Source organism: Heterodontus francisci, chromosome 40 (genome assembly GCF_036365525.1).
Source record: "Heterodontus francisci isolate sHetFra1 chromosome 40, sHetFra1.hap1, whole genome shotgun sequence".
NCBI classification, from domain to species: Eukaryota; Metazoa; Chordata; class Chondrichthyes; order Heterodontiformes; family Heterodontidae; genus Heterodontus; species Heterodontus francisci.
This window is the reverse complement of record NC_090410.1, coordinates 12,964,436-12,988,468: the sequence shown is the minus strand read 5'-3', so window position 1 is coordinate 12,988,468 and position 24,033 is coordinate 12,964,436. Positions and strand designations below refer to the sequence as shown.

The window sequence follows — 24,033 nt, the reverse complement described above, 5'->3', positions numbered from 1 at the left end:
GTCTGTTTTAAGTGACTCGAGCGAAGACTTTCCCCACTATGCTGAGCAGGGAGATTCCATTATAGTTGTTGCAGTCACTTGTTCTCCCTTGTTCTTATAGAGGGTGAAGATATTGGCATTGCGAATGTCCTGTGGTACTGCTCTCTCGTCCCAGCACAGGCATAGCAGTTCATGGAGTGCTGAGAGTATAACAGGCTTGGCACCCTTGATTATTTCAGGGGTAATGCTGTCTCCCAGGGGCGTTTCCACTAACAAAACCTGATACATTTCTAATATTTGCCAGTTCTGATGAAGGGTCACTAACCTGAAATGTTAACTCTGCTTCTCTCTCCACAGATGCTGCTAGACCTGCTGACTATTCCAGCATTCCTTGTTTTTATTTCAGATTTCCAGCATCCGCAGTATTTTGTTTTTAATCAGAATTAAGGAAACATTCAAAATGTCACAATTTTGACAGGAAGGTGAGCCAATAGGAGGAGAGGTGGGCGGGGCCCGGTGATTCACGGTGCGCGTGATGCTGCGTCATGTGACTGAGCTGTCAATCACAGAATCGGAGCTGGGATTTTGTGGAGTGGTGCGGTATTGTGCAGACCTGGTGTCGGATGAAGATGCTGCTCCTTCCGCCTCTCGCTGTGCTGCTGCTCCTTGGGCTGCAGTTCACACTGAGCCTGGGACTCGGAGGTAAGAGGATGAAGGATGAAGCTGTCACTGCTACAGTGCAATCGACTGGGGCTGGGAAAGGACTGGGGGCAGTGATTGAGCGGGGTGCTGTCGGGGGGGAGGGGGAAATGCTGAAGGGGGGGTGAGTGGTGGAGGGGGGGGTTGGGGAAAAGGAGTGGTGGAGGGGGGGTGGTTGGGGAAAAGGAGTGGTGGAGGGGGGGGTGGTTGGGGAAAAGGAGTGGTGGAGGGGGGGGTGGTTGGGGAAAAGGAGTGGTGGAGGGGGGGGTGGTTGGGGAAAAGGAGTGGTGGAGGGGGGGGTGGTTGGGGAAAAGGAGTGGTGGAGGGGGGGGTGGTTGGGGAAAAGGAGTGGTGGAGGGGGGGGTGGTTGGGGAAAAGGAGTGGTGGAGGGGGGGGTGGTTGGGGAAAAGGAGGGGTGGAGGGGGGGGTGGTTGGGGAAAAGGAGGGGGGGGGGTGGTTGGGGAAAAGGAGGGGGGGGGGTGGTTGGGGAAAAGGAGTGGTGGGGGGGGGGTGGTTGGGGAAAAGGAGTGGTGGAGGGGGGTGGTTGGGGAAAAGGAGGGGGGGGGGTGGTTGGGGAAAAGGAGGGGGGGGGGTGGTTGGGGAAAAGGAGTGGTGGGGGGGGGGTGGTTGGGGAAAAGGAGTGGTGGAGGGGGGTGGTTGGGGAAAAGGAGTGGTGGAGGGGGGTGGTTGGGGAAAAGGAGTGGTGGAGGGGGGGGTGGTTGGGGAAAAGGAGTGGTGGGGGGGGGGTGGTTGGGGAAAAGGAGTGGTGGAGGGGGGTGGTTGGGGAAAAGGAGTGGTGGAGGGGGGTGGTTGGGGAAAAGGAGTGGTGGAGGGGGGTGGTTGGGGAAAAGGAGTGGTGGAGGGGGGTGGTTGGGGAAAAGGAGTGGTGGAGGGGGGTGGTTGGGGAAAAGGAGTGGTGGAGGGGGGTGGTTGGGGAAAAGGAGTGGTGGAGGGGGGGTGGTTGGGGAAAAGGAGTGGTGGAGGGGGGGTGGTTGGGGAAAAGGAGTGGTGGAGGGGGGGTGGTTGGGGAAAAGGAGTGGTGGAGGGGGGGTGGTTGGGGAAAAGGAGTGGTGGAGGGGGGGTGGTTGGGGAAAAGGAGTGGTGGAGGGGGGGTGGTTGGGGAAAAGGAGTGGTGGAGGGGGGGTGGTTGGGGAAAAGGAGTGGTGGAGGGGGGGTGGTTGGGGAAAAGGAGTGGTGGAGGGGGGGTGGTTGGGGAAAAGGAGTGGTGGAGGGGGGGGGGGTTGGGGAGAAGGAGGGGGGGGGGGTTGGGGAGAAGGAGGGGGGGGGGGTTGGGGAGAAGGAGGGGGGGGGGGTTGGGGAGAAGGAGGGGGGGGGGGTTGGGGAGAAGGAGGGGGGGGGGGTTGGGGAGAAGGAGGGGGGGGGGTTGGGGAGAAGGAGGGGGGGGGGTTGGGGAGAAGGAGGGGGGGGGGTTGGGGAGAAGGAGGGGGGGGGGTTGGGGAGAAGGAGTGGTGGTGGAGGGGAGAAGGAGTGGTGGTGGAGGGGAGAAGGAGTGGTGGTGGAGGGGGGGGGAAGGAGAGCTGGATGGGGGAGAGAGGTGGGTGGGGGGGGGGGGTGGGTGGGTGGGGGAAAGAGAGCTGGGGCGGGGAGCCAGGGAGAAGGATGGAATCAACGGTGAGGGAGGCAAGTTTGTGTCGGGGTTGAAGACCATGGCCTAAAAGCTTCCAATATTGAGTTGGAGGAAATTTCTGCTGATCCCATATTGGATGTCGGACGAGCAGAGAGAGAGAGATATGGTGGTGAGGTCGAGCTGGGTGTCATCGATGTATGTGTGGAAACTGATGCTGTTTTCGGATGATGTAGATGAGAAATAGTGGGTTAAGGATAGCTCCTTAGAGGACACCAGAGATAATGGTGCAGGAGCTGAAAAAGTGTGGCAGGTCCACAGGGCCAGAGAATGTCCTCTTTCTCATCAGTGTGACTGGGATCCTTCGAGTGTGAGGTGCCAGGGTACTGGTGTGGGCTGTCACGCCAACTGAGCTGCTCAAGATGCAGAATAATTCCCCCACACTGGAGGGTTGGGGATGCCATATTGGTATCTGAGTTGCACGGGCGTGCTGCCAGTCAGCTGGAGTCGGAGACAGGTTTCAACTTGTATCAGGCTGCAATGTTGTCTCTGGCCTGCCTGCCTGTGTGGACATGTGTTGCAAAGCATCGGAGACGGGGCGGGCACAGCTTTCCTCTGCCCAGCCTCCGTCCCTCGCTCGTCCCCTGCTTCCGCCACCCCTGAAGATGGTCACGTGGTTTGAGTGAGCAAAATCTGTAGCTTAAAGTCAGTTGAAGTTGGTTTCCAGCATTGCATCTATCCATTGTCACTGTGGTGTAATTGTACTGTAGGTTTTAGTGAAGGAGGCAGTCGGGGTTTGCAACAGTCAGTAGTGTCAGCGGATTTTTTGTTAAGTGAGCAACACAGATGGTACGGAGAAGGCCATCAGTCTCAGGCATATTTATTCCGTCAAGAAACTTGATGGCCTTCCCAGCTTTTATTTCCCCCTTTCTCCCCCCCCCCCTCCCCCCCTCCCCCCCCTGAACACATCTGATGTAACTTAAACCCTCAAATTCTGTCAGAACATAGTTTCTCTTGAGGGGAGGGGTGGAGGGAATAGTTGAGTTGATCTCCTGGTGAAATGCTATGTTGATACTGAGGAATAAAGCATTTGCCATTTCATGTACACTGCATCAAGTACAGCACGGGGTTAGATACAGAGTAAAGCTCACTCTACACTGTCCCCATCAAACACTCCCAGGGCTGGTATAGCACAGGGTTAGATACAGAGTAAAGCTCCCTCGACACTGTCCCCATCAAACACTCCCAGGGCTGGTACAGCACAGGGTTAGATACAGAGTAAAGCTCCCTCTACACTGTCCCATCAAACACTCCCAGGGCAGGTACAGCACGGGGTTAGATACAGAGTGAAGCTCCCTCGACACTGTCCCCATCAAACACTCCCAGGGCAGGTACAGCACAGGGTCAGATACAGACTAAAGCTCACTCTACACTGTCCCCATCAAACACTCCCAGGGCAGGTACAGCACAGGGTCAGATACAGACTAAAGCTCCCTCTACACTGTCCCCATCAAACACTCCCAGGCCAGATACAGCACGGGGTTAGATAGGACTCGGGGCGCATTTTGTGGCCCGGGTCCGACTTTTATACGCCACCGCAGAGTGTCTAGTCAAAGTTAACGGGTCCTTGACGGCGCCCCTTCGTTTTGGGAGAGGAGTGCGTCAGGGATGCCCCATGTCCGGCCAATTGTATACCATCTGCGTGGAAACCTTCCTGTGCCTGCTTCGCAGGAGGTTGACGGGATTGGCTCTGCGCGAGCCGGCCATACGGGTCATCCTCTCGGCTTACGCCGACGACGTGCTCCTCGCAATCACAGATCCCGTTGACTTGCGGAGGATGCGCGACTGCCAGCAGACCTTTTCTGCCGCGTCCTCCGCGAGGATCAATTGCGAGAAATGTTCCGGACTCCTGGTTGGTCAGTGGCGGGTGGACTCCCTGCTGGAGGAGATGACATCTTTTGCATGGAGCACCTCCTCTATCTGGGAGTCCACCTTAGCCCCGCTGAGGAAGCCTGGCCGGCAAACTGGCAGGAGTTGGAGGCGAAAGTCACCGCTCGTCTGGGGCGCTGAACAGGACTGCTCCGAGTGCTTTCCTACAGGGGCCGAGCGTTGGTCATAAACCAACTGGTGGCCTCCATGCTGTGGTACCGGTTGGTCACTTTGGCCCCGCCCCCTGTATTTGCCAACAAGATCCAGAAGAAACTCGTCGATTTCTTCTGGGGCAAGAGGAAACACTGGGTCTCTGCCGCGGTCCTGAGTCTCCCGATTGAGGAGGACGGCCAGTCGCTGGTGTGCATCCGCACCCAGGCTGCGACTCTCAGCCTTCGGACCCTGCAGAGGTACCTGTACGTCGAGCCTCCTCCCAAATGGCGTGCGCTGGCGACGTATCTTTTCCGCCAGTGTCACTGCCTTCAAGACGACACGCAGCTCCCGGTGGAGTCCGTTAGCCGCGCCTCTCTGAGGGAGTTGCCTGTCTTTTACCGGGATCTATTCCGAGTCTGGAACATGGTCGCCTCCAGTCGGGGCGCTCCCCCGCCGGCGGAGGAGAGCGCCTCGGCTGTACGGGCGGCCGACTCCGGTGACGGTCCAGCGGGCAGAGGAGTAGCCTCTGTGGGTGGCGAGGGGGCTCGGGAGTGCGGGGCGCTCCCGGCCGAGCGGGGGTCCGCTCGGCCGGAACTGCTCATCGGACCCAGGCCCCGAAACCCTCCTCGGGAGCCGGTCCCGCACAACCCGTGCCGCCTCTCGGAAATGCCCTCCGTGCCATTCCAATCGGTGCGGAGGGGTTTCCTGTACGGGCTGCTCCTGCACACTCTCCACTTCCTCGCCCTTGTCAGCCGGCCGGACACGCCCTGGCGGTCCGCGTTGCCATCTGGCGGCGAGGGGAAACCCCGATGGAGGTGTCTCTACGCGGGAGTCTTCCCCCTTTACATCGGGGACCTTGGGTGGAGGGTGTTGCACAGAGCAGTCCCGTGCAATAGACTTTTAAGTAGGTTCATGGACTCCCTGGCCGCCTGTACTTTCTGTGGCCTGGACGAGTCCGTGTTCCATGTTTATACGGAGTGTGCGAGGTTGCAGCCCCTCTTTGAGTATTTGAAGGGGCTGCTCCTCAAATTCTGGCTGCACTTCAGTCCCACGCTCCTGATCTTTGGGCACCCGGTGCGGAGGGGCATGGGCCGGGAGGAGGATCTCCTCGTCGGTCTGCTCCTGGGCCTGGCCACGGTGGCAATTCACAGGTCCAGGCTGCGGACCGTCGGGGGGTCCGTCCTCCCCGATTGCCTGCCCCTCTTCCGCGGTTACGTTCGCGCCCGGGTGTCCCTGGAGAAGGAGTATGCGGTGTCCGCCGGTACGCTTGAGGCCTTCCGCGACCGGTGGGCACCGCAAGGACTGGAGTGCATCATCGACGCCGAGAATGGCATTTTAATTTGAGTATTGTTTATTTATCTGGTTTTAAATAAAGTTATTTAAAAAAAAAAGGGGTTAGATACAGAGTAAAGCTCCCTCTACACTGTCCGCATCAAACACTCCCAGGGCAGGTATAGCATGGGGTTTGCTGCTGTCCGATTGGGAAGCCTGAGTGCTGATTGCAGCAACGAGGTGCAGTTGACAGTGCTGCAGTCAGTTGCTGGAGTTGCTGCTGAAGAGGGAGTGCTGAGGAGAGAACTGCAAGACATTTTGGACAATATTTGCTGTAGAGGAGAAAAAAAAAGAAAAAACGGGGTTAGATACAGAGTAAAGCTCCCTCTACACTGTCCCCATCAAACACTCCCAGGGCAGGTACAGCACGGGGGTTGGATAAAAAAAAAATAAAATAAAATAAAAAAAAGAAAAAACAGGGTTAGATACAGAGTAAAGCTCCCTCTACACTGTCCCTATTCAATGCTGTTAAACACAGGAGCTCCCTCCCCAACCCAATGATCAGGCCTGGGATAGCTGGAGCTGCCCAGGTGAAGAGACTTTCTCTTTTCTGTTTTCCCTCAACACCAGTCGCAAAGTGTGCCTGTGCAGCTTACAGCTGTCCCAGGTGAAGACATCGCCTCTCCCCGTCACCCACCACCACCAACTGGAAGACCAATGAAAGACCTGCCTTGAAGTAACATCCACAAAGAGACTGATTCCTCCTGGCCTTCCTCTCCTTCAGCCTCTGTCCCTTGTCATAACCTCCAGCAGAGCATCTGTGGGACAATTTACTATTTTTCTTTCTCTCAAGCTCTATTTTATTCAACCGTGGGTGTGACCCTTCTACCCCAGGGCGTCAGTCCTCTCCAGTGACGGGCCCTTCCTATAGCCGCCCCTGTATCCCCTTCAGCATTTAAAATCTTGACATCAAAGCATGGGGTGAAGAGTTACACCCAGCCAACTATGACCTATTGAGGCTTGCGTTAAGGTAATGGCCAAGGTTGTTTGCCCCTCGGCCATTGTCGCAGCCTCAAAGATATACGGGAAGGCAGCGTTTTTCCTGAAGACTGAGCGGGCGGTGGCCTTGGCCCTGAGCAAGGGGCCTCACCGTTGGCAAAACCTTCGTGCCAGTGGGCCCTCTGGAGGCCACTGCACAGCAGGTGATTCTATCAAACGTCCCGCCCTTTATTCCCGATGGGCTCCTCCTCCTCTACCTGCACCATCTGGGGGTAGTGAGGTCAGGGATCACTCCTGTCCCGCTCGGTCTTCACGAGAACAGCCTCCGACATGTTTACTCCTTCCGCTGCCAGCTATTCATGCAGCTGGCGTGGGAGGTCACGGATGGCCATTTTGTTGTTCAGTTCCAGGGGATCGCCTACCATGTCTTCTGGACCTTGGACAGGGCACAGTGCCATGCCTGCAGGGGAGTGGAGCATGCTCGAAAGAACTGTCCCAACCACCTGGCTGCCAACTCCACTTCGGCGGCCCGGGGTGGTGCCGCTGCACCTCCTCCCAATCCCCCTAAACCTCCAACAGACACTGCTCAGGCGGTTCCGGAGGCTGTGCTTTTCACTGGAGGAGGATGGGGACTGTGTGGGACACGGAGGACGACCTTGAATCCATCGCCAGTGAGGTGGTGGATTCCCTCGTGCCTCCCACTGAGTTTCTTCTCATCTCCACGGCGGAACTCTGGGACTTCCTCGCAGCATGCAGAGGTTGTCGCAGTAAAGTTCAGCTGGCCCTTAGCCGGTGGTCGAATCTGGCGCTGATCATCCAGTCCATCTGTGCTGCCCTAAAGAAGGCAGGGAAGGGCGCGATCTGGAAAGTGGTTGAGAGGTGCCGGTTTAAAGCTTTCCTCAATGGGTTGTTGGGGGAGTGCAAGGCGAGGTGCACTTCTGCTCCCCCCCCCTCACAGTGAGTTATTGGTGACTGGTTTCTAAGTATTTTCGATATGATGATAACCATAGCCAGCCTCAACATCAACGGCAGCAGGGGGTCTCACCGCAGATTTCACAATCTCTCAGTCCTCAGGGAAGGGAGATACGTGGTGAGCTTTCTGCAGGAAACCCACACCGTTCCAGGAGACGAAGCCACTTGGCTCCTGGAGTGGCAGGATGGGGGTCTACATGAGTCACCTCACCCCTGTTTCTAGTTGGGTGGCTATCTTGTTGGCCCTGACTTTTCAGCTGGAGATCTTGGGGGTCAAGGAGCTTGTGCCGGGCTGCTTGCTCCACCTCACCGTTCGCCTGGGTAGAGCCATGCTCCACTTTGTGAACGTGTACGCGCCCAGGCCCAGCACGTTGCAAGCGCCTTTGAAGAAGTGTCTGCTCTCTTGAGCTCTATTGATAACGGTGAGTGCATCATCCTTGGGGGGGTGGGGTGGGATTTTAACTGTACCCTCGAGGTGAGGGATTGCTCCGGTCCCCAGTACGGCCAAGTGTCGGTGGAGAAATTGAGGGAACTGATCAGCTCCCTCAACTTGGTGGACATCTGGTGGAATCTCCATCCTGACTCCAGTGCCTTCAGGTGGAGGTCTGGAGGAGGAGGGTCCCGAATCGACCACCTCTACATTTCGCAGGCATAGGTCTCCCGCGACTCGGCGGTCTCCATGCGGCTGGTGCCGTGCTCAGACCACCACCTGGTGTGGGCGGAGTTCACTCTGCTCCGCACGCAGGAGGGGTCCACGTACACCTTTGACAACCGGCTGCTGGAGGGCGAGTGATTCTGGGACTCGTTCCGTCAATTCTGGGCCCACTGGAGAAGGAAGCAGGGGGGGATTCCCCTCCTTGAGGCTATGTTGGGATGTCGGCAAGAGTCACATCTGTGTCTTCTGTTAGGATTACGTGAAGGGGTCGACCAAGAGGCGGGAAGCCGAGATTGGGCACCTGGAGAGGGAGTGCTCGACTTGGATTCCCGTCTCGGTCATGCTGTCACAGACCTGGCCCTATGGCAGTAATACAAAGAGAAGAAGGGCGCGCTGAGGGACCTGCAGCTTGTAGGGTCCCGAGGTGCGTACGTGAGGTCATGGATCCAGATCCTGGAAGATTTGGACTGTGCCTCACCTTCTACTCGCTGGAAAAATGGCAGGGGGTCCATAAGCAGCTTGTTGAGCTGCTGGCCGATGACCGATCCTCCGTCACGGATACGGAGGGAATGGGCCTTTTGGTCTGTACCTACTCCAGCACGTTGTTCTCTCTGGATCCGTCCAGCGAGGATGCACGCAGAGTTTTGTGGGAGGACCTGCCGTAGGTCAGCCCGGAGGGAACCGAAGGATTGGAGGCTCTGCTAACGTTGGCGGAGCTGACCGGCGCCCTCCACCTGCTCTCAAGGTGCGAACCCCCAGGGCCTGACAGGCTCACCATGGAGTTCCTTAGCGTTCTGGGACATCCTGGGGGGGGGCGATTACGCGTGGGTCCTGGGGGAGAGCCTGGCAACCGGGGCAGATGCCCCTCTCGTGGTGCAGGGCGGTCATCGTCCTCCTTCTGAAGCGGGGTGATCTCCGCTTGCTTAAGAACTGGGGTCCAGTCTCCCTCCTCAGCACGGATTATAAGATCTTTGCCCAGGCTATGTCTACCCACCTAGGCTCCATGCTGGCCGAAATGATCCACCCCGACCAGTCCTACACGGTCCTGGGTGGGTCCATCCAGACAATATCCACCTGGTCCGGGACCTGATCCATCTTTCCCAGAGGACTGGTCTGTCGCTCGCCTTTCTCTCCCTCGATCAGGAGAAGGCATGCGTCAGGGATTCCCCATGTCCGGCCAATTATATACCATCTGCGTGGAGCCATTCCTGTGCCTGCTTTGCAGGAGGTTGACGGGTTTGGCTCTGTGCGGGCCGGCCATGCGGGTCGTCCTCTCGGTTTACGCCGATGACCTGCTCCTCATGGTCACAGATGCTGTTGACTTGCGGAGGATGCGCACGTGCCAACAGACCTTTACCGCCGCGTCCTCCGCAAGGATCAACTGGGAGAAATGTTCCGGACTCCTGGTTGGTCAGTGGTGGGTGGGCTCCCAGTCGGAGGAGTTAACACCTTTTGTGTGGAGCACCATGCACCTCCTCTATCTGGGAGTCCACCTTAACCCCGCTGAGGAATCCTGGCCAGCAAACTGGTAGGAGTTGGATGCCAAAGTCACCACTGACTGGGGTGCTGGACAGGACTGCTCCGGGTGCTTCCCTGCAGGGGCTGAGCGCTGGTCATAAACCAACTGGTGGCCTTGATGCTGTGGTACTGGTTGGTCACTTTTGCCCAGCCCCCTGCATTTGCCACCAAGATCCAGAAGAAGCTCGTTGATTTCTTCTGGGGCAAGAGGAAACGCTGAGTCTCCGAGTCTCCAGATTGAAGAGGGCGGCCAGTTGCTGGTGTGTGTCCGCACCCAAGCTGTGACTCTCCGCCTTCAGACCCTGCAGAGGGCGTCCTCCCAGATGGTGTGCGCTGGCAATGTATCTTTTCTGCCGGGGCACTGCCTTCAAGGTGACGCACAGCTCCCAGTGGAGAAGGTTAGCCACGCCTCTCTGAGGGAGTTGCCCGTCTTTTACCGGGATCTATTTAGAGTCCGGAACATGGTCATTTCCAGTCAGTGTGCTCCCCCGCCGGCGGAGGAGAGCGCCTCGACTGTCTGGGCAGCCGGCTCCGGGGATGGACCGACGGGCGGAGGAGTCGCCGAAGCCCCCGGGATGTCCCTCACTGCGGGTGACGAGGGAGCTCGGGAGCACAAAGTGCTCCCAGCCGAGCTGACCCCCCCCCCCCCCCCGTCAGCTGGAACTGCTCATCGGACCCAGGGCTCAAAAACCCTCCTCGGGAGCCGGTCCCTCACAACTTGAGCTGCCTAGGAAATGCCCTCTGCCATTCCACAAGGCCCGGAAGGGTTTCCTGTATGGGCTGCTCCTGCACACACTCCACTTCCTTGCTCTTATCTGCCACCCGGACATGCCGTGGCAGTCTGTGTTGCCATCTGGCGGAGAGGGGAATCCCCAGTGGAGGGGTCTCTAGGTGGGAGTCCTCCCCCTTTACATCGGGAACCTGGGGTGGAGGGTTCTGCACAGGGCAGTCCCGTGCAATAAACTTTTAAGTCGGTTCACGGACTCCCAGGCCGCCTGTAATTTCTGTGGCTTGGACGAGTCCGTGTTCCACGTATACATGGAATGTGCGAGGTTGCAGCCCTTGTTCGAGTATTTAAAGGGGCTGCTCCTCAAGTTTTGGTTGCACTTCAGCCCCACGTTCCTGATCTTTGGGCACCCAGTGCAGAGGGTGGTGTGCCGGGAGCAGGATCTCCTCGTCGGTCTGCTCCTGGGCCTGGCCAAGGTGGCAATTCACAGGTCCAGGCTGCAGGCCGTCGGGGGTGGGGGGTGGTGGGGGTGTCCGTCCACCCTGATAGACTGTCCCTCTTCCGAGGTTACGTTTGCGCCCGGGTGTCCGTGGCGAAGCAGCATGCGGTGTCCGCCAGTACGCTTGAGGCCTTCCACGACCACTGGATTTAATTTGAGTTTTTGTTAACTTTATTAAAAACAGATAAATATATTTTAAAATGGAGTATAAAGGCCACCTTGTATAAAATACAGAGTAAAACTCCCTCCACACTGTCCCATCAGACACTGCCAGCTCTGTTCATATCAGCAGAAAAAGGTGACTTTCGTTGCATTAATCTGGGTTTCATTCAAGGCCCTGGTCCTAAAGGTGGAAGATTCCCCATTTCCTTCAGAGAAAATAACACTCATTTGGACTAAAAATAAGAAATGCTGGAACCACTCAGCAGGTCTGGCAGCATCTGTGGAAAGAGAAGCAGAGTTAACGTTTCGGGTCAGTGACCATTCTTCGGAACTGACAAATATTAGAAAAGTCACAGGTTATAAGCAAATGAGGTGGGGGTGGGGCAGGAGATAACAAAGGAGAAGGTGTAGATTGGACCAGGCCACATAGCTGACCAAAAGGTCATGGAGCAAAGGCAAACAATATGTTAATAGTGTGTTGAAAGACAAAGCATTAGTACAGATTAGGTGTTAACGGGCTGAATATTGAACAGCAGCAAGTGCAAACCTGAAAAAAAAAAGTGGGTAAGCAAACTGAACAAACTAAGATGAAATGAAATAAATGCAAAAAAAAAAATTATAAAAATGTAAAAAATAAAAATAAATAACTAAAAATGAAAGTAAAATGGGGGGCTGTCATGCTCTGAAATTATTGAACTCAATGTTCAGTCCGGCAGGCTGTAGTGTGCCTAATCGGTAGATGAGATGCTGTTCCTCGAGCTTGCATTGATGTTCACTGGAACACTGCAGCAATCCCAGGACAGAGATGTGAGCAGGGGAGACTGTTGAAATAGCAAGCAAACGGAGGCTCAGGGTCCTGCTTGCGGACTGAGCGGAGGTGTTCCGCAAAGCGGTCACCCAGTCTGCGCTTGGTCTCCCCAATGTAGAGGAGACCACACTGTGAGCAGCGAATACAGTATACTACATAGAAAGAAGTACAAGTAAATCGCTGCTCCACCTGAAAGGAGTGTTTGGGGCCTGGGATAGTGAGGAGAGAGGAGGTAAATGGGCAGGTATTACACCTCCTGCGATTGCAGGGGAAGGTGCCATGGGACGGGGACGAGGTGGTGGGGGTAATGGAGGAGTGGACCAGGGTGTCGCAGAGGGAACGATCTCTTCGGCCTGTTCAATGGTTTGAAGCTGACTCCATGTTGGTATCTGTTCAGATTTTATTTGAGTGTAAGTGAGACTTAAATACACTCAATATTTGAGCAGTGTGCAAGTATAAATGAGAATTATATTATCCCATTATTGGGGTAGTAGGTGTGACCCATTCCTGTTCCTTCTACACAAATATGCATTTACACCAATGTTCCCTCTAAGCCGTGTGACCATGCACGAGTTGACTGCTTTAAGTTACGGTGTGTTACTGTGCGCACAACTGCGCAAAAAAAAAAATTAAATGTCCTGCACACTCCGATGTCTCAGCCGCGCACATCAAAACGAAAGTTAAGGGGATGTTGGTCTGCTCCAGTCCAGGTTTCTGATCTTCCTGATCGTCCAAACTGAGAATGACCCAAACCTTCGAGAATATACTCCGAGGACATAAACTACAGAAAAATCTATCCAATATCTTCCATAACTCCCCATTCTACCCAATTATGAGCCTCGTAAATACTACTTCAGATTTCCAGCTCTCGCACAAGCTTTTTCAGCTCCGTTTGTTTCGTTGATGACACAACCCAGGGCTTTGGCAGCAGATTTTAACTGCAGCAAAGCTTGGTTATGGAAATCAGTTTGTTTTATGATTGGTTATATTTCAACAGTTCTTGGCACCCAATCCTGCACTCGGGAGATAAGAGACAACTTTGAGTCTCCCTTTGTTTTATAGCGATGGTGTTTTATGTGACTCTTATGCCGTCTTTGACACATAGACCCCTGAGTCAGCTGAAAATCCAAGGGAGTGTGTTTTTTTTTTCTTGCAGAAGGAAGCTTTTTTGAGAGAGGTTTAGGGCCATTGACTGTTGCAATGGCTAATCCCTCAACAGCCCATATTATTACACCTCCATTCTCCCCCACCCCAAGGTGAACTATTTCCCTGCCCCCCCCCTCCCATTTCCTACAGTGAGAAAAATGTCTTTGGTCCCCACTACAAGCTTCATTCCCTAGGTGCTGACTCTATGCCTCTACCTGCCAAATGTCTCTGGCTGAACCAGGTTGTTTGCAAGTTTGGTGTCATGTTTAACCTCTGAGTTTCTGACCTCTCATCCACCCCATCACTAAGATTGCCTATTCCCATCTCTGTAACATTGTTCGACTTCACCCTGACCTTAGTCCATCTGCTGTCAAAACCCTCATTCATGCCTTTATTACCTCTAGACTATTCAAACACGCTCCTGGTTGGCCTCCCATTTTCTACTCTCTTGAGGTCATCCAAACGCTGCTACTCATGTCCCTAGTCGCACCAAGTCCCGTTCACCCATCCCATGCTTGCTGATCTGCATTGACTCTCAGTTCAGCAACGCCTAGATTTTTATAGTTCTCATCCCTGTTTTCAAATCCCACCCCCAATGCCTTTGCCCCTCTCTATCATTATAATGTCTTGCAGCCCCACGACCCTTTGAGATATCTGCACTTATCTAATTCTGACCTCTTAAACATCCCTGATTTTAAACACTCCGCTATTGGCAGCCGTGCCTTCAGCTGCCTGTGTCCTAATCTCTGGAATTCCCTCCCTAAATCTCTCCGCCTCTCTTTGCTTGTTTAAGGCGCACCTTAAAAACCTAACCTCTTTGACCAAGCTTTTGCCCGTCTGCACGAGTATCTCCTTCTGCGGCTCAGTGTCAGATATTGTTTAACACTCCTGTGAAGTGACATTTTACCAGGTAGAGGCGTTATAGACATCCCAGTTGTTGCTGGCTTCCTTATGTGAATCTCAAGATTTGAGCCAATAGCGGTGTGACCCGTTAACCCCCGCGTTTCTTCCGACTTTTAAGGACGGAACTTTTGGCTGATCAAGAAGCAGGTGCTGCAATCCCGGGAGCAGAGGTTCCAGAAGCACCTGCTGGAGAACTGGAAAAAGCTTGCAGGCGGTAGTAAAGACAGATGGACTGAACCCAGGGAGAGATTATTCCCACAGCCACTGGATCACTTCAACAGGAAGAACAATGGCACTTTCAAGCAGGTGAGTGCATCCGTGGTGTGACATCTATTTTCCTCTTGCTGCTCCCTCCACCCGCACTTTTGTTATTTGCCTCAAATACTCCTTGGGGGGGGTAACAAATTCCACCTTCTAACTTTTGTCTGAACTCCCTCTTAGTGACTTATATTTATGGTCCTCGAGTTTTGGGGTCTCCCACAATAGGCACCATCTCTACCTCAGCTCTATCAAACCCTCTTATATTTTAGGGATCGGGTCGCACTTCAGCTTTCTCTTCTCTAGAGATGAGTCCCAGCCTGCTCAATCTTCCCTGATTGGTATAACCTCTCCATTCCGATGCCCTTATAAATAAGGAGGTGGTGCAGTGGTAATGTGTCCTGGCCTGTCGGAAGACCTTACACAAATCAACGATTCTCGGAAGACCGCCATCATTAACAACGAGCTCAGTAGACTCAATGTGGACATTGCAGCACTTCAGGAGACTCGCCTCCCCGCGAGTGGCTCTCTAGCAGAGCAAGACTACACCTTCTTCTGGCAGGGCAGGGATCCTGAAGAACCAAGACAGCATGGAGTGGGCTTCGCCATCAGAAACTCCTTGCTCAGCATGATAGAGCCTCCCTCAAATGGCTCGGAACGCATACTGTCCATCCGACTGCTCACCACCTCTGGTCCAGTACACCTACTCAGCATCTATGCTCCAACACTCTGTTCCGCACCTGAAGCTAAAGACCAGTTCTATGAACAACTCCATAACATCATTAGCAGCATCCCCAACACCGAACACCTATTCCTGCTGGGGGACTTTAATGCCAGGGTTGGGGCCGACCATGACTCATGGCCCTCCTGCCTTGGGCGCTATGGCGTTGGAAGGATGAATGAGAACGGGCAGAGACTGCTTGAGTTGTGTACCTATCATAACCTCTGCATCACCAACTCGTTCTTTCACACTAAACCCTGTCACCAGGTTTCATGGAGGCACCCAAGATCACGTCGTTGGCACCAGCTAGACCTCATTGTCACAAGGCGAGCCGCCCTAAATAGTGTTCAAATCACACGCAGCTTCAACAGTGCGGACTGCGACACCGACCACTCCCTGGTGTGCAGCAAGGTTAGACTCAGACCAAAGAAGTTGCATCATTCCAAGCAGAAGGGCCACCCGCGCATCAACACGAGCAGAATTTCTCACCCACAGCTGTTACAAAAATTTCTAAATTCACTTGTAACAGCCCTTCAAAACACTCCCACAGGGGATGCTGAGACCAAGTGGGCCCACATCAGAGACGCCATCTATGAGTCAGCTTTGACCACCTACGGCAAAAGTGCGAAGAGAAATGCAGACTGGTTTCAATCTCATAATGAAGAGCTGGAACCTGTCATAGCCGCTAAGCGCATTGCACTTTTGAACTACAAGAAAGCCCCCAGCGATTTAACATCCGCAGCACTTAAAGCAGCCAGAAGTACTGCACAAAGAACAGCTAGGCGTTGCGCAAACGACTACTGGCAACACCTATGCAGTCATATTCAGCTGGCCTCAGACACCGGAAACATCAGAGGAATGTATGATGGCATGAAGAGAGCTCTTGGGCCAACCATCAAGAAGATCACCCCCCTCAAATCTAAATCGGGGGACATAATCACTGACCAACGCAAACAGATGGACCGCTGGGTTGAGCACTACCTAGAACTGTACTCCAGGGAGAATGCTGTCACTGAGACTGCCCTCAATGCAGCCCAGCCTCTACCAGTCATGGATGAGCTGGACATACAGCCAACCAAATCGGAACTCAGTGATGCCATTGATTCCCTAGCCAGCGGAAAAGCCCCTGGGAAGGACAGCATTACCCCTGAAATAATCAAGAGTGCCAAGCCTGCTATACTCTCAGCACTACATGAACTGCTATGCCTGTGCTGGGACGAGGGAGCAGTACCCCAGGACATGCGCGATGCCAACATCATCACCCTCTATAAAAACAAAGGTGACCGCGGTGACTGCAACAACTACCGTGGAATCTCCCTGCTCAGCATAGTGGGGAAAGTCTTTGCTCGAGTCGCTCTGAACAGGCTCCAGAAGCTGGCCGAGCGCGTCTACCCTGAGGCACAGTGTGGCTTTCGTGCAGAGAGATCGACTATTGACATGCTGTTCTCCCTTCGTCAGATACAGGAGAAATGCCGTGAACAACAGATGCCCCTCTACATTGCTTTCATTGATCTCACCAAAGCCTTTGACCTCGTCAGCAGACGTGGTCTCTTCAGACTACTAGAAAAGATCGGATGTCCACCAAAGCTACTAAGTATCATCACCTCATTCCATGACAATATGAAAGGCACAATTCAACATGGTGGCTCCTCATCAGAGCCCTTTCCTATCCTGAGTGGTGTGAAACAGGGCTGTGTTCTCGCACCCACACTTTTTGGGATTTTCTTCTCCCTGCTGCTTTCACATGCGTTCAAATCCTCTGAAGAAGGAATTTTCCTCCACACAAGATCAGGGGGCAGGTTGTTCAACCTTGCCCGTCTAAGAGCGAAGTCCAAAGTACGGAAAGTCCTCATCAGAGAACTCCTCTTTGCTGACGATGCTGCTTTAACATCTCACACTGAAGAATGCCTGCAGAGTCTCATCGACAGGTTTGCGTCTGCCTGCAATGAATTTGGCCTAACCATCAGCCTCAAGAAAACGAACATCATGGGGCAGGATGTCAGAAATGCTCCATCCATCAATATTGGCGACCACGCTCTGGAAGTGGTTCAAGAGTTCACCTACCTAGGCTCGACTATCACCAGTAACCTGTCTCTAGATGCAGAAATCAACAAGCGCATGGGTAAGGCTTCCACTGCTATGTTCAGACTGGCCAAGAGAGTGTGGGAAAATGGCGCACTGACACGGAACACAAAAGTCCGAGTGTATCAGGCCTGTGTCCTCAGTACCTTGCTCTACGGCAGCGAGGCCTGGACAACGTATGCCAGCCAAGAGCGACGTCTCAATTCATTCCATCTTCGCTGCCTTCGGAGAATACTTGGCATCAGGTGGCAGGACTATATCTCCAACACAGAAGTCCTTGAAGCGGCCAACATCCCCAGCTTATACACACTACTGAGTCAGCGGCGCTTGAGATGGCTTGGCCATGTGAGCCGCATGGAAGATGGCAGGATCCCCAAAGACACATTGTACAGCGAGCTCGCCACTGGTATCAGACCCACCGGCCGTCCATGTCTCCGTTATAAAGACGTCTGCAAACGCGACATGAAATCGTGTGACATTGATCACAAGTCGTGGGAGTCAGTTGCCAGCATTCGCCAGAGCTGGCGGGCAGCCATAAAGACAGGGCTAAATTGTGGCGAGTCGAAGAGACTTAGTAGTTGGCAGGAAAAAAGACAGAGGCGCAAGGGGAGAGCCAACTGTGCAACAGCCCCAACAAACAAATTTCTCTGCAGCACCTGTGGAAGAGCCTGTCACTCCAGAATTGGCCTTTATAGCCACTCCAGGCGCTGCTTCACAAACCATTGACCACCTCCAGGCGCGTATCCATTGTCTCTCGAGATAAGGAGGCCCAAAAGAAAAGAAGTGGTAATGTCACTGGGCTGATAATCCAGACACCCAGTCTAATTCTCTAGGAAGACGGCTTCAGATCCACCATGTCAGCTGGTGGAATTTAAATTTAATTAATAAAAATCTGGAATTGAAAGCTGCTCTCTGGCACCATTACTATTATCGATTGGCATGAAAACCCATCTGGTTCACTAATGTCCCCTAGGGAAGGAAATCTGCCACCCTTACCTGGTCTGGCCTACATGTGACTACAGTAATGTGGTTGACTCCTAATTGCCCTCTGAAATGGCCTGGCAAGCCACTGGGTTGTCAAGGACAGTTGGGGATGGACAACAAATGCTGGCCTTGCCAGCGACGTCCACATCCCATGAAAGAATTATTTTAAAAAAACAAGGTTTTTGCACCTTCTCCTGTGCCTCTATCATTGCCCGCTGAGGGTACCGAGCGCTATTGGGGCCACTTGTGGGAACTGTCCTTTAACCAATGTCCATTGTGCAATTTTTCCGCAGAGATACTGGGTGAACACTAAGCTGTGGGAACAACGGCAGGGTCCTGTGTTCCTGTACATCGGTGGTGAAGGGTCCCTGTCATCATTCTCTGTATTGGCAGGTATTGTATTATTGCAGGAACAGACTCTCTTTGTGAAATGGGAATAAGTGTTGGGTTTTGTCCTTGTTTATCCCCTTTCCGAGTCTCCCCACCCATGCTCCCCCCTCACCCTCCCTTCTGGGTTGCCTAACCCCCGCTTCCCATTTACACTATGCAAGAAAATATTTTCAGTGCGAATCTATTGAATGAAACGAGATGTTGGTGGGGTGGGGGAGGGGCTTCTCCTGGGCATGCCTTGGACTGTTCCACTTTTTTATTCTGAGGGAGGTTGGTGTTTAGAAAAGGAAGGTGCAACTATTAAACCCACCCCCCTCCTTCCTCAAATGTTGATCCATTCCCAGATGTCCCCATGCATCTGTTGCTACATTTTAGTACACACCTGGAAACTCTCTGCACCCTTCCCCTACTAATAACACTCTTGGGGATCTGAGGCAGCCAATTTGTGCACAGCAAGCTCCCGCAAACAGCCATGTGACAATGACTGGATAATCTCTTTTTACTGATAGTTGAGAGATAAATATTGGCCAGGAGACCGAGAACTCTCCTGTTTCTCTTTAAATCGTGCCATGGGATCTTTTATCTCCACCTGAGATAGCAGACAGGGTAGCAGTCTAATATTCAATTTGAAAGAAGACACTTTTTAATTCATTCGTGAGATGTGGGAGCCACTGGTAAGGCTTGCATTTATTGCCCATCCCTAATTGCCCTTGAGAAGGTGGCAGTGAGAAACTCTGGAGTTACAAGTCAGCCAGACCAGAAGAGGGCATTAGTGAACGAGATGGGTTTTTACGACAATTGATACTTCCATGGCACCGTTACTGAGACGAGCTTTCAGCTCCACATTTTTATTAATTAACTGAATTGGATTTAATTGAATTTAAATTCCACCAGCTGCCGTGGTGGGATTTGAACCCGCATCCCCAAGGTGTTAGCTGGGGTCTCTGGATTACTAGTTTAGTGACATTACCACCAAGCCGCTGAAGTGAATTTAAATTCCTCGGCTGCGATGGGGGATTGGAATTTGTGTCTCTTTATCATTAGTCCTGGCCTCTGGATTAATGGTCCAGTAACATAACCACTAAGCTACCATAGCCCCAACAGTGCAGCACTCCCTCAGTACTGGTCTGGGAGTGTCCGCCTACATTTTGTGGTCAAGACTTGGGAATGAGCAACCAGCACAGTCGTCTTCTGCAACTGGTTACTGTACAACCTTGGGAATCTCCTGACTATGGGCCTGTTTTCAACTTTGCAACTCCTCAGTGTATTTGTTTGTTTTAGTGCAGTCACTTGGATCTTCGATTAAAGACAGAACAAACTTGCATTTCTGTAGCACCTTACTTGACCTCTGGGTGAAGGTTTGTTCCCCCCACCCCCAAACGCCCTGTGCTTCTCATCGTGACTCTTTCCTGCGGTGGAGGTGGGAGGGGAGGAGAGGAGGAGGATCCATCGCACAATGGTCTGGCTTTGAGCTGATCACACCTGGTTGGAGGTGTGGAAGGTTGTGGTTGGTCACTCTTCCTTGAGGTCCGTATTTGACGTTATCCTGCACAGATTTGCCTCTTGCTGTGCTTCTGTTTCTGCAGGGGAGCATGTGGACCTAGCACAGAGGTATGGGGCCCTGCTGGTCTCCCTGGAGCACCGTTTCTACGGAGCAAGCATTAACCCTGATGGACTGACCAATCAGAACATCCAGTTTCTGTCCAGTCAACAAGCGTAAGTCGGGCTCTTTGAGTAATGATTTTGGTATCTTCCTGAACCTGACTGGTGTGTCCTCTCAACTGCCCCGACTCTCATCTATCTTCTCTCCTCTTCCCCTTCCAAGGTCCCAATTTTCCGTCCAACTTGCACTTCTCGCCATTGAAAATTGAGACTCTCGACTTCTACTGCAATTCATCCCCCTGCCAGGAACACAATGGCAGCATTCCACATCTCTCTTAGTCTGCTCTTCCCCTCTCGGACTCCAATCTAATTGCTTCCTGATTTAGTTTCTTTTTTCCAGCCCGACAACCCATACACTCCTCTGACTCTGACCTCTTCTGCATCCACCACATCCTTCGCTCCACAGTTGACAGCCGTGCCATCAGCTGCCTGGGGCCCCAAGCTCTGAATTCCCTCCCGGAATCTCTGTCTCTGTCTGTCTGTGTGTGTGTGTGTCTCTCTGTCTGTGTGTGTGTGTGTGTCTCTCTGTCTGTGTGTGTGTGTGTGTCTCTCTGTCTGTGTGTGTGTGTGTGTCTCTCTGTCTGTGTGTGTGTGTGTGTCTCTCTGTCTGTGTGTGTGTGTGTGTCTCTCTGTCTGTGTGTGTGTGTGTGTCTCTCTGTCTGTGTGTGTGTGTGTGTCTCTCTGTCTGTGTGTGTGTGTGTGTCTCTCTCTCTCCTCCTTTTAAGGAGCTCCTAAAATTCACCTCTTTACCCTGTTCAAATATCTCCTTATATGGCTTGGCATTGATTCTCATTTGATGATTCTTCTGTGAAGCGCCTTGGCATGCTCTTCACTGTTAAAGGCACTATATAAATACAACTTGTTGCTGTTGCCAACCTTGGCAGTACCTTGTGCCTTTTGGACCTTTACCTTCTCCCTGTTACCCCGGTGGTCCCTAATTCCATGTGCTTCTCTGGATAGGCTAGCTGACCTAGCGGCGTTCCACGAGTTCATTAACTTGGAGTACAACCTGACCAGAACCAACCGCTGGATTTGCTTTGGGGGCTCTTACCCAGGCTCCCTCTCCGCGTGGTTTCGGCTGAAGGTAAGGAAGGAGTTATCTTGTAGCCGCAAACCAGCAGTAAACCTGCAACTACCTGACTCGGGCAGTTACCGTTTTTATTTCTGGCCTCCTTTGATATGTTCAACTTCAGGTAAACATGAGAGTGTCTATTGACAGTACTGTCAGCCAATGAGTTGGAAAGAGGGTGGGACGTGCGGCAGGACGCACAGCAAACAGTCTATTTACTCAGCAAGCAAAGTCTGTTTAAACAGCACGCTACAGCAAACAGTCTACAGTGTCTACTTAAAAAGATTCTCTGTGAACTACAGCAAGCTGAGTCATGACTGAAACTGCAGCACCATATCCTGATTAAAAGCAGGCATATTTCTCTGGCAAAATGCAGTAAGTGAAGGATAGTTACATAATCTCCCCTTGACATTCAATGGTATTACCATCACTGAATCCCCCACCAATATGCTAGGAGGTCACCATTGACCGCAACTGAACTAAACCAAACACATATAAATGCTGTGGCTACAAGAGGTCAGAGGAATTCTGAGGTGAGTAACTCCCCAAAGCCTGTCCATTATCTACAAGGCACAAGTCAGGAGTGTGATGGAATACTCTCCACTTGCCTGGATGGGTGCAGCTCCAACAACACTCGAGAAGCTCGACACCATCCAGGATAAAGCAGCCCACTTGTTTGGCACCCCATCCACAAACATTCACTCCCTCCGCCACCGACGCACAGTGGCAGCAGTGTGTACCATCTACAAGATACACTGCAGCAACTCACCAAGGCTCCTTCGACAGCACCTTCCAAACCCGTGACCTCGACCACCTAGAAGGACAAGGGCAGCAGATGCATGGGAACCCCACCACCTGCATGTTCCCCTCCAAGTCACACACCGTCCTGACTTGGAACTATATCCTTCGCCGTGGGTCAAAATCCTGGAACTCCCTTCCTAACATTTATCAGGTGCAAGAAAAACAGAATATTGGATTTCACAGTGACGGTAAATGAGGGGGTGGTATATTCAAATTGGGGGCGGGGTGGATAACCAACGGCTGACTGGGGAGAAAAATTTACATTTCTGTAGCAGCTTTCATTATGTCAGGAAATCCCAAAGCGCTTTACAGCCGATGAGGTTTTTTTGGACGTTTAATCACTGTTGTAATGTAGGAAATGCAGCAGCAAATTTGTGCACAGTAAGATCCCACAACCAGCAATGTGATAACCAAATAATTTGTCCCGGCGATGTTGATTTTCAGGGCTAAATGTTGGCCAGGACTCTGGGGAGAACTCCCCTGCTGTTCGCAATAGTGTCATGGGATCTTTTACCCTCCCCTGAGGAGGCAGACTGGGCCTCAGTTTAAAGGAAGGCAGCCCTTCAAAGTGCAGCAATCCCTGGAGTGTCGGCCTAGATTCTGTGCTGCAGCCTCTGGAGTGAGATTTGACACCACGACCTTCTGAATCAGAGGGGCAAATGCTGAACTAGGGCTGCCACCTTAGAGAACAAAGTTGGAGGATCACCAGTTCGTACAGAGGCTGCAGCTACTCGCTGCTTCCAGGATGTGAGTTAGACTGAAGGGACCCCTAAGGCCTTGACTGTGTTGATGGATTGTGTCCCCCAGTCTCAAAGCAAATGCATTACTTTGAGGTGCGGGAATGGGGGTAACCAATTGTGTACAGCAAGGAAATAAATGAGAATCTAGGCCTTTGGGAGCGATAAAGCCTTGCGAGGGCAGGCTTGCCTGTGCTCCAAAGCAGCTTAGGCCTGAATTTGGGCCCAGTTGTAATATACCTGTGTTATGTGCTCTTGAGTGTTTTGTATGGTCTCTGTGTCTCAGGCTCTCCTTTTCCATTAGTTCCCTCACTTGGTTTTTGCCGCTGTGGCCTCATCAGCCCCCGTCCGAGCCCAGCTGGATTTCACAGGCTACAACAAGGTAAGAACCGTCCTCCATACTGAAGCTCCCTGCACTCCGGAACCCGCGGCGTGTGTTGGCAAGGGAACGTAATGGGATCTGCACCCCCACCACTCCTAATAAGGTGGGTTAATGCACAGAATTGTTAGAGCGCCAGAAGGAGGCCATTCGGCCCGTCGTGTCTGCACTGGCTGTCCGAGTGACTGGCCTGTACATCTTTACATCCTTTTTTGAACAAGGGTGTTACATTTGCAGTTCTCCAATCCTCTGGCACCACCCCTGAGTCTAAGGAAGACTGGAAAATTATGGCCAGTGCCTCCAAAATTTCCCCACACACTTCCCTCAGTATCCTTGGATGCATCTCATCCGGCCCTGGAGCCTTATCAACTGAAAATATATTCAGCCTATCTATTACCACCTCCTTATCAATTTTAAATCTTTCTATTCTATTAATTACCACCTCTTACACCATGGCCTGGGTAGCATCATCTTTCTCGATAAAGATCGATGCAAAGTATTCATTTAATACCTCAGCTATTCCCCTGCTTCCATGTGTAAATACCCCTTCAGTCCCTAATCAGCCCTACTCCTCCTCCTTTACCACCCTTTTACTATTTGCTATAGAAGACTTTTGGATTCCCTTTTATGTTAGCTGCCAGTCTCTTCTCGTACTCTTCCTTTGCTTCTCTTATTTGCTTTTTCACTTCCCCTCTGAGCCTTCCATATTCACACTGGTTCTCCAATGTATTATCTACCTGACATCTGTCATAAGTGCACTTTTTTCTTAATCTTCATCTCCATCTCTTTTGTCACTGAGGGAGCTCTGGATTTGTTTACCCTACCTTTCCCCTTCGAGGGAATATTATCTTGACTGTGCCTGAACTATCTCTTCTTTGCAGGTCGCCCATTGTTCAGTTACCATTTTCCTGCCAACCTTTGATTCCAATTTAATTGGCCCAGAT

General features: G+C 52.5%; 1 protein-coding gene across 1 annotated transcript in view; it reads left to right on the top strand.

Moving 5' to 3' along the window:
- The first annotated feature begins 534 nt into the window (after positions 1-534).
- The window catches only part of prss16 (serine protease 16), a 32,221-nt gene continuing 8,722 nt past the window's right edge, over positions 535-24,033 (top strand). The window contains exons 1-6 of the mRNA XM_068019084.1: positions 535-681; positions 14,125-14,312; positions 18,345-18,444; positions 20,028-20,157; positions 21,064-21,187; positions 23,015-23,092. Coding sequence (XP_067875185.1) covers positions 603-681; positions 14,125-14,312; positions 18,345-18,444; positions 20,028-20,157; positions 21,064-21,187; positions 23,015-23,092 — 699 coding nt within the window. The 5' untranslated portion in view covers positions 535-602. The remainder of the gene's footprint in view (positions 682-14,124; positions 14,313-18,344; positions 18,445-20,027; positions 20,158-21,063; positions 21,188-23,014; positions 23,093-24,033) is intronic.